Consider the following 12,870-nt stretch of genomic DNA (forward strand, 5'->3'; position numbering starts at 1 on the left):
CCACCAACGTACACGCGTAGAGTGTGCCCGCGGTTGCCGTGGAGGGGTGGGGTGGAACCATCTGTGATCACGCGGTAAACAGCCTCATGGCTGTAATGGGGCCTAGTCCTCATGTGATGGGGACCAAGGCCTGATGTGATGGGGGAAGGGAATGCACTTGCATTGTCCAGTAGGGGTGCAATGGATCATCACCGATCCGTGATGCGAACAGGTCACCCTGTTCAGATCAGCACACGCCACGATCCGCGGAGTGCCCCGGCAGCCTCAGCCTTAGGAAAGGCCGTGGCTTCGGCCTAGCTCCGTAGCGGCGGCCATCTTGGTGCACCCATTTACAATGTGATCGCTTCGTCAAATGACGGAGCGATCACTTGTAAACAAACTGGCGTCATAGTGACGCCAGTTCCTCTCTCCCCTCTGTGTACTGATCTGTACAGTGGAGGGGAGAAATTGGAAGGCAGCAGCGCTGCGGGCTGCATCTGTTGTGTCCACAGAACTGCTCTGTGACAAGTGCAGTCACAGCCATCCCTCAATACCCAGCCAATACTCTGCCGTACCCAGCCAATACTCTGCCGTACCCAGCCAATACTCTGCCGTACCCTGTAATATCCAGCCATACTCGGCGGTAGCCAGCCGTACCCAGCCATGCTCAGCCAATATTACAGTGGGGGAGATGTATATTACAGTGGGGACTATTTTGTGGTGGAATTTTAACAGGTTTTTGATACTTTTTTTATTTGCACTAACATACAATTTTTCAGGACAAGCTTTCGGGGTATGTCCCCTTCTTCAAGGTCCAAGCAGTACTGATTTACAAATTTTCTTCAAGGTCCAAGCAGTACTGATTTACAAATTTTTTAAAATTTGTAAATCAGTACTGCTTGGACCTTGAAGAAGGGGACATACCCCGAAAGCTTGTCCTGAAAAATTGTCACGGACAGTACTCAATTTTCTCTGTCACAATTGCACTAATACGGCTACAATCACATTAAACAGGTTTTTGCAAATTCAATTATTATTGGCTGATCCGAAAACTGATCCAATCCGTGACTCAGATCCGAGGAACGATCCGGTCCGTGAGTTTTTTGGATCCGTTGCACCCCTATTGTCCAGTGATAGGAGACTTGTAACAGCGAAGCAAGGGCGTACTGTTCCGGGGGCCAGATGGTCAAAAATCATGATTGTTTTTCGATCAATGCAACTAGCTGGTGTATCAAGAACCCATTACATCACAGTGTGGCTGATGCTCCTGTTAGGAAGTTTTTAGTGTTTGAGTGTGTGCACTGTGCCACACTCCAAAGATTCCTCACCTACTTGTGGTACTTGTACTAATACCTGGGTTTCTGTGTAGCGCTCTTTCCTCTTGTAGTAGAGTCCTGGGCTCTTGGAGGCATATTGGTGACTTTAAGAGTTAGGGACAGCTGACCTCCTTCTGTGTAGAGTGGGTTAAAAGGCAAGTTGGGTGCAGTGCAAAAAGAATTGATGGGCACTAGACACTTTTTTAATGCACAGAGATTTATTGTCTCTTAACCACTTTGCCGCCTGGCCTATAGCAAAATGACAGCGGCAAAGTGGTTTCAAAATCCTGACCGGGCGCCATATGAGGTCCTCATGATTTTGATCCACTTTGCACCCCCGGGGGGTGTGTCTGACACCCCGCAACTACGATCTCGATAAAGAGCCTCTGACGGAGACTCTTTACCACATGATCAGCCGTGTCCTATCATGGCTGATCACAGTGTAAATAAGAAGAGACGTTGATCGGCTTTTCCTCACTTGCGTCTGTCAAGACAGCGGCGACAGAAGACCGGGCCACCGCCTGCAAAAGAGCTATAAGAAGGCGCGGTGGCCTGGCAGAAGAACCGAAGAGGGGGACAAGACCCCCGAAGTCGGGAGAAGAGGCCGGCGGCGGGGAAGAAGAAAGCCGGACTCCTCCGCTAGCAAAAGAGCTACAAGAAGATAGCGGAGGAGTCCGGCGAGAAGACCCCCGAAGACGGAAGACCCCCGGAGCTGTGCAATAAAATATTTTATCTCGTGTGTTGTTTTTTTTTTGGGTACTTTTATTTTACAGGTGAATGGGTAGGGGTACATTGTACCCCATACTCATTCACATAGGGTGGGGGGCCGGTATCCGGGGGCCCCCTTATTAAAGGGGGCTCCCGGATTCCGATAAGCCCCCCGCCCGCAGACCCCGACAACCAACGGCCAGGGTTGTCGGGAAGAGGCCCTTGTCCTCATCAACATGGGGACAAGGTGCTTTGGGGTGGGGGGGGGCGCGCGGCCCCCCCTTCCCCAAGGCACCCCCCATGTTGAGGGCACGCGGCCTGGTACGGCTCAGGAGGGGGGGCGCGCTCGCTCGCCCCCCTTTCCTGGCCGGCCGGGTAGCGTGCTCGGACAAGGGTCTGTTGTGGACTTTGGGGGGACCCCCACGCCGTCTCCGTCGCGGGCCCCGCCTACCTGCACACGCGCTCGAAATGAGCAGACTTCCCTCCGAGCGGGAACAGTTTGCTCATTTCGAAAGTAGCCTACACACGGGCGGACTGTTCGCTCAAACCAAGTTTCAGCGGACAGTTTTTCGGAATTTCCGAAAAACTTTGTTCGTCAAACTGTCCGCTGAAACTGTCCGCTGAAGCCCCACACACGAGCGGACTGTCCGCTGAAACACTGTTCAGCGGACAAAGTTGAGCCAACAGTCCGCCCGTGTGTACGCGGCCTGATAGGTAGTGAGGAGTGAAATCAAAAATTTGCACCCTTAGAAATCCTGAAGGTGGTGATTGGTTTTCGGGGTGCCGTGCGCAACTAGACTCCCAAAAAGTCCCACACATGTGGTATCCCCATACTCGGGAGAAGTAGCGGAATATATTTTGGGGTGCAATTCCACATATAACCATGGCATGTGTGAGCAATATATCATTTAGTGACAACTTCTTGTAAATTTTTTTTTTTTTTTTTGTCATCATTCAATCCCTTAGGACAAAAAAAAAAAAATATTCAATGGGCTCAACATACCCATCAGCAATTTCCTTGGGGTGTCTACTTTCCAAAATGGGGTCATTTGGGGGGGGGGGCACCTCAAGAAATGGGATAGGCAGTCATAAATTAAAAGCTGTGTAAATTCCAGAAAATGTACTCTAGTTTGTAGACGCTATAACTTTTGCGCAAACCAAAAAATATACGCTTATTGACATTTTTTTTACTAAAGACATGTGGCTGAATAAATTTTGCCCTCAATGTATGACTAAAATTTAGTTTATTCGATTTTTCTTATAACAAAAAGAAGAAAATATCTTTTTTTTTTTTTCTAAATTTTCGCTCTTTTTCCATTTATATCGCAAAAAATAAAAATCGCAGAGGCAATCAAATACCATCAAAAGAAAGCTCTATTTGTGGGAAGAAAAGGACGCAAATTTAGTTTGGGTGCAATATTGCATGACCGCGCAATTACCAGTTAAAGCAGCGCAGTGCGAAATTGGAAAAAGACCTCTGGTCCTTAAGGTGTTTATTGGTCCGGGGCTGTAGTGGTTAAATAATAGAAAAAGACAATACATCACTATTTGAGTCGATGTCCATAACAGGGTCAAACCAATGAGGATGTATATCTCCAATAAGATTACTTTCAGTTCATTGTGTCTTCAGAATGTGAATTTTAACTCTCTTGCGCCGAAGAGAAAAAAAAAATCTTAATGCCTAAGCCCAATTTTTCAACTTTGACACGTATTAATTATTAAAACCATACATATCACCACAACTATTTTGTGAATCCAGGTGGATTATAATTTGTTCTTTTCAGGACAAATTGGGCTTTTCATTTTGGTTATATAAAGAAAACTTGCCCAAAATAGTGTGTGTGTATGTGTGTGTGTATATGTTGCTACTACCATAGCCTACCAACATAGAACAACCCAAAATAAATTCTCCTGGCAATCACAGCGATACCACGTGTATTTTCTTAGTACCCGTGTTTGTTTGTTTTTTTTTGTTTTGTTTTAAATCCTACCTATAACACACTGACACTGATATTAACCACTTCAGTCTCGGAAGAGTAACCCACTGCCTGACCAGACCATTTTTTGTGATGCAGCATGGCATTGCTTTAACTGACAATTGCGCAGACATGTAACCAATCAGAACAAAGGAGGAAGAAAAGCAAATTGGTCATAATGTCACACAACTCCAAAAATGGTCTTGTCAAAATTCTTGGCCACCCTTAACTTAATATTTGGTTGCACACCCTTTGGAAAAAAATAACTGAAATCAGTCGCTTCCTATAACCATCAATAAGCTACTTACACCTCTCATGGAATTTTGGACCACTCTTCCTTTTGCAAACTGCTCCAGGTCTTACTGGAAGGGCGCCTTTTCCCAAGCGCAATTTTAAGATCTCTCCACATGTGTTCAGTGCGATTTAGATTTGGACTCATTGCTGGCCACTTTAGAACTCTCCAGCGCTTTGTTGCCATCCATATATGGGTGCTTTTTGACATATATTTGGGTTCATTGTCTTGCTGGAAGACCCAAGATTTCGGCCACAAACCCAGCTTTCTGACACTGGTCTCTACAGTGTGACCCAAATTCCTTTGGTAATCCTCAGATTTCATGATGCCTTGCACACATTCAAGGCACCCAGTGCCAGAGTGCAGCAAAACAACCTCAAAACATCATTGAACCTCCACCATATTTCACTGTAGGTAATGTGCTTTATCAAAAAGCTCTATCTTGGTCTCCTCTGTCCACAAGACGTTTCCCCAGAATGATTTTGGCTTGCTCGAGTACATTTTGGCAAACTAGTCTTGTTTTTTTCTGTCTGTCTCCAGTGGGGTCCTCCTGGGTCTCCTGCCATAGCGTTTCATTTAAATGTCGACGGATAGTTTGTGCTAAAAATCCCTGAGCCTGCAGGGCAGCTTGAATTTCTTTGCAACTAGTTTGGGGCTGCTTATCCACCATCCAGACTATCCTGCGTTGCAACCTTTCATCAATTTTTCTCTTCCGTTCAAGCCCAGAGAGATTAGCTATAGTGCAATGAGTTGCAAACTTCTTGATAAAGTTGCGCACCGTTGACAAATGCAAATCTAGATCTCTGGAGATGGAATTGTAACCTTGAGATTGTTGATATTTTTCCAGAATTTTGATTCTCAAGTCCTCGCAGTTTTCTTCTCCTCTTTCTGGTGTCCATGCTTAGTGTGGCACACACAATGCAGAGACTAAGTGAACTTCTCTCCTTTTTATCTTCTTTCAGGTGTGAATTTTATATTGCCCACACCAGTTACTTGCCCCAGGTGAGTTTAAAGGAGCATCACATGCATCTTATTTATCCACAATTTTGAAAGGGTGCCAAGAATTTTGACCAACCCATTTTTGGAATGTTGTGTCACATATGTCCAATTTGCCCCCCTCCCCCCCCCCCCCCCTTTTTGTTTCCTTCCAATACACACAAAGGGAATAAACGTGTATATCAAAACATGTTACTGCAATACTTTTCTATGAGAAATACTGGATTTTCTGGGGTGCCAACAATTTCGTCCATGACGGTATATTGGTTGGTTTGTGCAAAAGTTAAGTTATAGCGTCTACACAATGGGGGATAGATTTGTCTTTTTTTTTTTTTTTTTTTTTTTTTTTGCGGTATTGCAGCAGACAGATTGGACACCTGACATATTTGACACTTGGGGGGGGGAGGGAGGAAGAGACCTGTGACATTATTACAGTGATCCGTGCTAAAAATATGCACTGACATTGTACTAATGACACTGGCAGGGAAGGGATTTACATCGGGGATGATCAAAGGGTTAAACGTGTTCCCTCAGTATTTTTAAGAACAGTACGGGGAATGGGGTTCCCGAGACAACACACAGATCTGACTTCCTGCATAGCAGAAAGACAGACAGTATCTGTGTGTCATCCTCTGACAGAACAGAGATCTGCTTTGTTTACTTTGTCAGATCCCCGTTCTGTCACTGCAGTGACCCACTGATTGGCTCCACCTCTGGCCAATCGGTGAGCACCCACAGATCACAATGTACGAGCCCAACATACACCTACGGCGATTTGTGCGACCGAGCCAATCTGCCGCCATATGACTGCGGTGGCTGGTCGGCAAGTGGTTAAAAAAAAAAAAAAAAAAACTTGTCAAAAAATACTGACTTTTGACCCTAACCTTAACCCAAACACTAACCCTGGGCTGACCTAGATCAAACCTATATTTATTTTTTTTAATTTTTCTTTATCTCTGCAAAGACAGAGAAAGATGCAATGTATCTGTCCCGTCCATTCACAGAGGCAGAAAACATGGGTGCGGCTTCAGTAACTGATTACTGTGATAGCCAATCGGAGGCTATCCTACGATCAGGTGACCTGGAATCGGACGTTCGAACTGGGCCCAGGGCTCTCGGTTAGAACCCGGTGTATGTGCTTGTAGAGTCCTGTGTGATTGCAGAGTCCTGTGTGATTGCAGCACAAAGGGAGATACACAAATATGTGGCCTCATGGGAAAAAAAAGTCCAATCCAGTGGGATCCACTACATGAACTGGAACCCAAATGTAGGCAGCAAAACCATAGCTAATAGTCACTGGGGAATTGCATCTAAATCCTCGTGTGTTGTTCTATTAACTTAACGCCATGTATTGATGGATAGAAGGAACAATATGTAATGGGAGTAACTTACAATATGCCCATCTGAAATAATAATTCCACAGTGAGGATAAGGTCCTAATATGTCATAGTATCTTCAGGCATGCATATTATTTCCAGTTTTCTAGCCAGAACATTGCAACAAAACAGGACTGCCTCTGCAATCAGTATAGAGTCTACACTTATAGTAAGTCTTGCATCACACAGACCAGGGGTAGGCAAACTCGGCCCTCCTGTTTTGAAACTACAAGTCCCATGAGACATTGCAAGATCCTGACAATCACAGGCATGACTCCTAGAGGCAGAGGCATGATGGGAATTGTAGTTTCACCACAGCTGGAGGGCTGAGGTTGCCTACCCCTGACATAGATATATTGGTGGGGACCTCCATATTGTCTCAGTAGGGGTGTCGGACATATAAGTACATATACCAAAGCAAGAAAACACTTATCCATAGCAATCTCTGTATGTTAGATTTTATTTTTTTGATAGAGCAAAGGAGATTTATAACACCTTTTCAGATATATATATATTTTTTTCACAATCTGTGTTCTATTGTGAAGCTTTCCTTTCACTTTCTGTCCCATAGCGAAACAGGAAATGAGAGGATAATTAAGTGAATTCCTTGGGGACCCCCAGGTCACCAGAACTAGTGTTTACATTGGAAGATTTCCCCTCTATTTACTTTTCTGGGCACAACCCAAAATTTAGGATTTTCTTTTTACTCTCAATGATAATGGTAAACGGGACAAATAGGGAGGGTGAATCTCTCTAATAGACAGGTGTTCTCGTCCATTTCCACTCTGTCCAAAACAAAAAAAAGTGTTGCTTTTGGTTATACTTTAAAGGATGAATTGACCTCTTTCCAAAAATGCACATCTTTTTGCATGTAAAAAAAAGTGCTTTTTTTTTTTTTTTGCTGTAGTCTAAGGCTTTGCTCCCATGATCAGCAGATCACTGGTGCAATGTCTGGATCATACAGATGCTTGTAAGGGCAGGCACTGAATGACCGGAAGATTCGATGGACTGAGTACTTTTCAGTTCCCTTGCAGTTCAGTTGCAAGCTGTCGGCTGCAATGGCGGATGGTACTTGTATACATTCATTCACTGAATTATGTGAGTGGAACCATGCTGTTAAAGTATCACATTGAATGTGGGGAGAAGATCCCCTGCCCGCTTTCACAGGGGGATTGTATTGTGAGGTGTCGTTCCCTTTTGGATCCCACAAGCCGGCCCGCACGGCTAAGTTATTTCTCTACCTAACTTATTTTGATAAGTTTATTTACAAGGAGTGGGGAAGCCTGCAGCGGGTGTTTTTGGTCCCGAGACGAGTGGCAGTGCGTTACCCTTTTGAGGAGAGTTTCCTGAAAAAATTGATATCTCCGGTAGTTGACCCCCCAGTATCCAGGTTAAATAAGGTAACCACGATTCCGGTGGAAAAGACCCCTGCTCTCAAGGACCCTGCCGACAGAAGGGTCGAGGCGGTTGCCCAGTCTATGTTTATGGTGGTGGGGTCAGCATTGCCGCCACGGTTAGCCACGGCCCTGGTGTCAGATGCTTACTGAATAGGCTAAATTGTTGCACCGTGAGTTGGAGAAGCAACGGGTTTCCCCGGTCTGCGTGGAACTGGCAGACCAGTTGGTGCAGGGCCTGAAGTATGTTTGTGATGTGGTCTTTGCTTTCTAGACCCTCAGTATCAGCTGTGGTGCTACGTCGCCTGATTTGACAAAAATTCTGGTCTGCAGACCAGGCATCTAAGAAGGCACTGGCGGATTTGCCCTTCCAAGGGGAGAGGCTATTTGGAGCCTCGCTGGATGACATAAAGAATGTTACTGGGGGAAAGAGTACATTGCACCCACAGTCCAGGAAGGTTAAGAAGCCACGCCGTAGGCAAGGGCCCTCCTTTTCCGCTCAGAAGCAGATTTTTCATCCATCCGGGTTGGCAGGTAAGTGCTCCCAGTCCGACAAGGTACCCGCTGAGGGACAAAAGCGCTATTGTTTCGCAAGCCAAACAAACCTGTGAGCAAATCTGTTGCCGCATGCAAGTTTGCCCCCGCCCGGCTCTTAAAGGGGGGTTTCCTTTGGGAGTTTGCAGCTTGGTAGACCTCCCTACTTGGTGTAGTGGTTAGCACTCTCACCTAGCAGTAAAAAGGGTCGCTGGTTCGTATCCCAACCGCAACACTACCTGCCTGGAGTTTGCATGTTCTCCCTGTGCCTGCGTGGGTTTCCTCCGAGTACTCTGGTTTCCTCCCACACTCCAAAGACATGCAGGTAGGTTAATTGGTTCTGTCCAAAATTGGCCCTAGTATATGAATGGGGACTTTGGATTGTGAGCTCCTTGAGGGTAGGGACCGATGTGCGTGTGCAAGGGATAGGGACAATTGTAGACGCCTCACTCAGGTTGAACTGGATGGACTGATCTTTAGCCAACCTTACTAAGTAACTATGTAGCTCTTGAGGCTGCGGTGAAGTTGTTGGTGTCCTGCAGGTGGTCGCTGAGTTTTTGCATGAGTGCTGGATCTCATGGTAGCCATTTTCGAGGCGTTGCCCTATGCTCAATTCCACACTCGAGTCTTGCAGAAAGAGATCCTGTCCAAATGGGAAAAATCTCCCTCATCCCTGGATTGTCAAATTTGGGTGAGCCAGCTAGTCAGGGAGTCTCTTCTCTGGTGGCTGCGGACTCTGGCCCTTTGGTCCGGGAAGTCGTTCCGTCCTCTTCATTGGACGAGATCACAACGGACGCTAGCCTGTCCGGCTGGGGGGGGGGGGAGCTTGATGTGTACAGTTGGTCCAGGGTTGCTGGGCACAAGAAGAATCCCGCCTGCCGATGAATGTGCTGAAGCTTTGGGGCGATCAGGTGGTGCCACTCCACGTGGTTACAGAAGCTGCAGGGGCGCCCAGTCAGGATCCAGCTGGACAACGCCACTGCGGTGGCATATGTCAACCATCAAGGAGGGGCAAGGAGCTCGGCTGCAGCACTGGAGGTCGTTCAACATCCTGTGTTGGGCAGAGCAGCTCGTACCGGCTCTGTCGGCCGTAGAAGACTACGCAAGTCATCAGCTGCTGAACCAGGGGGAATGGTCGTGCATCTGTATGTATTTCGGCTCCTTTACCTAAGGTGGAGCACACCAGATGCGGATCTCTTGGCTTCTCAAATCAGTCGGAAGGTACAAAGGTTTGTGGCCAGGTCAAATGATACCTGGGCGGATGCGGCAGATGCGTTGGTTGCTCCATGGGGGCATTATCGGCTGGTTTATGCCATCCCCCCACTCAAACTACTTCCATGTCTGCTACGCAGAGTGGAGGCCGAGGGGATTCCATTGATTCTGATTGTCCCAGATTGGCCTTGACATAGTATGAATGGTGAAAGATGTTCCTTGCCAATGTGAGAGTACCTTCTGTCGCAAGGTAAAATACTTCATCCTGCTTTAACGTCGCTGGTTTTAACAGCATGGCTGTTTGAAAGCCAGGTGCTAAGGGACCAAGGTCTGTCTGATTTGGGGATCTCTACTATGCTGAGGGCACAGAAGTCTTTGAAGATTTTTAATCGTGGAAGGCCTACATCTCCATGTGTGAGGAGATGGGGTGGCGTCCACGCACATACTCAGTTTCCAAGATCCCGCTGTTTTTTGCAGCAAGGAGTGGATCAGAAACTCGCATTAAGCACCATTAAGGTGCAGTTATCGGCTTTGGCTGTTTTTTTTTTTTTTTTTTTTTTTTTTTTTTTTTTTTACAGCGACCTTTGGTGACTGATTCATTGGTGAGTACGTTTGTTCAGGGGGTTTCGACATGTGGCCCCTCCATTTCGACCACCGCTGCCTCCATGGGATTTTGAATCTGGTCCTCTCGGTGCTTCAGAAACCGCTGTTTGAAAACCTTAGGAAGATCCCCTTATTGACACTCTTATGCCGGCCATACACGGTTCGAATTTCGAAAGAATTTTCTTTCGAAAATCTTATCTAAGAATTTTCGTATGAATTTCGCACCATTAGTGGGCTGTAGCAACAGCCGATTTTCGTGTGGAAATAAAATTTGAGGAATCGGACATGTTGGAAATTTTTTGAAAAACAAACGATTTTCTAATCAATGATGGGAGAATCGTGCGAGAAATGTAATAAGAAAAGAAAATGTACGGAGATAAAAGAAAATTTACGGAGATAAAAGAAAATTTACGGAGAGAAAAGAAGATTCCCAGCCAAGAAAATTCTTTTCTGTAGCAACATGAGGTGAAATTGAAGGCTTGGTCGGCCGAATTTCGAAAATCAATGGTGGCATCATCGGATCACAAAAAAAACGAATTTTCTGATTTTGAAAAGAAAATTCGTTCGAAATTCGACCGTGTATGGCTTGCATTAGAAAGTAGTCATCCTAGTGGCTATCACATCTGCCAGGAGGGTTTCTGAGTTGGCGGCCTTGTCATGCAAGTCTCCCTACTGGATCCTCCACAAGGATAAGGTGGTGCTGGGTCCGCAGCCTTCATTTCTTCCAAAGGTTTTTTTTCGGCCTTTCATGTATGTACATGTGTGTGCTTCCGTCCCTATGTCCTCAGCCGTCACATCCCAAAAAGATGCTTTGCATTCCTTGGATGTGTTCCGGGCTCTGCGAGTGTATCTGTCTGCTAAGAAAACAAAAATTCACTGCTCCAGGTCAATCCACCGGCAGGCTACCAACTCTCCAGATAGGTGGGGGTTCCAGGTGCAGGCTGATAGCACAAGCCAAGTATACAGGAAACGAACAAAACTCTGGACAGCCGCACTCCGGATTAAGTAAATAGCTATGAGTAAGCGCTGGTTTTAGCGTGAAACGTGTCAGAAATTTTGTTCTATTTTTCCCTTTGCTGTGATGTTTCGTGTGATATGGAGTTTTTTCACTTGAAGATATAAAGGCATTTTCATTTTTTACTTAATCCGGAGTGCGGCTGTCCAGAGTTTTGTTCGTTTTCTGTATACTTGTATCTGTCTGCTACGGCTCCTTTCCGGAGGTCAGACCCACTGTTTGTATCTGAGGCTGATCCGAAGAAGGTCCTGGCGGTCTCGTCGGCCACCATTTCTCGGATCAAACAGATCGTGTTTCAGGCTTATGCCTTAAGGGGGCGGACGCTCCCCTTTCCTGTCATGGCACATTCTACCAGGGAAATCGGTGCCTCCTGGGCTTTCCAGCATTAAGCATCTGTTTTCCAGGTGTGTAAGGCGGCGACCTAGTCGTCCGTTCACACTTTCATAAAATTGTACAAGGTTGATGTGAGCACATCTTCAGATGCTTGCTTCGGCCGCAAGGTTTTGCAGGCGGCTGTTTAAGGTTGCAACTCCTCCGTTGAGTTCTGGTTGTTATGGGCTGAGTCTATTTTCTTGTTCCCACCCCTTGTTTTTTGACACTGCTTGGGGGCATCCTTGAGGTCAAGATTAAAGATGCTGTGTCCGTCAATGAACGAAAGAGAAAATAGGATTTTTGTACTCGCCATAAAATCCTTTTCTCTGAAGTTCATTGACAGACACAGCACCCACCCCTCCTATCCTATGTTTGTACTGCTTTTTGACGAACTGAGCTGCTAGAAGCAGAGTGAGGGGTTTATAGCCAGTAGGACCTGTTTTTACATATTCTGCCTAGTCCTCTCCTGAAGGTAGTGATATAACCTTAAGGTCAAGATTAAAAGTGCTGTGTCCAACTTCAGAGAAAAGGATTTTATACCGAGTCCAAAATCCTATTTTATTCCAAAAAAAGTGCACTTGTAAGACCGCTGCGCAAATACGGTGTGACAAAGTATTGCAATTTTATTCTCTATCGTGTTAGAACCCTCAAACATTTTATATATTTTTTCTAAGTAGTTTTCTAGCAAAAAAAAAAAAAAAAAAGTTTTTAACTTGTAAACACCAAATCTCAAAAAAGGCTTGGTACTTAAGTGGTTAAGCATGTACTTTTATTCCCCCCGAATACTACTTCAATATTTATCCTTGCACAATGTGCCTATTTTAATTCTTAATGCTTTTAAATTATGCTTTAGGAATGGATCCAACAGAACAACATTCTATCAATTGTTTTACGGGATAGTCTTCATCAACCTCAATATGTGGAGAAATTAGAAAAAATTCTTAGGTTTGTCATCAAGGAAAAAGCACTTACTCTGCAAGATCTGGACAACATTTGGGCAGCACAGGTAATGCACCTATTTCTTTAGCTTTGAATGTTTATTGAAAAGATTACTTTGTTATCTGAGATCTCATAAGTTTACAGTGTGAAAAAATATT

At 45.5% G+C, this 12,870-nt stretch overlaps 1 protein-coding gene across 1 annotated transcript in view; it reads left to right on the forward strand.

Moving 5' to 3' along the window:
- Positions 1 to 12,870, forward strand: part of USP9X (ubiquitin specific peptidase 9 X-linked) — a 437,788-nt gene that overhangs the window by 137,852 nt on the left and 287,066 nt on the right. Inside the window, 1 exon segment of the mRNA XM_077480883.1 lies at positions 12,627 to 12,779. Within this exon segment, the coding sequence (XP_077337009.1) occupies positions 12,627 to 12,779 (153 nt within the window).

Source organism: Lithobates pipiens, unplaced genomic scaffold (assembly GCF_037356315.1).
Source record: "Lithobates pipiens isolate NorthernLeopardFrog02 unplaced genomic scaffold, aLitPip1_a1.2 Scaffold_16, whole genome shotgun sequence".
Lineage (NCBI taxonomy): Eukaryota > Metazoa > Chordata > Amphibia > Anura > Ranidae > Lithobates > Lithobates pipiens.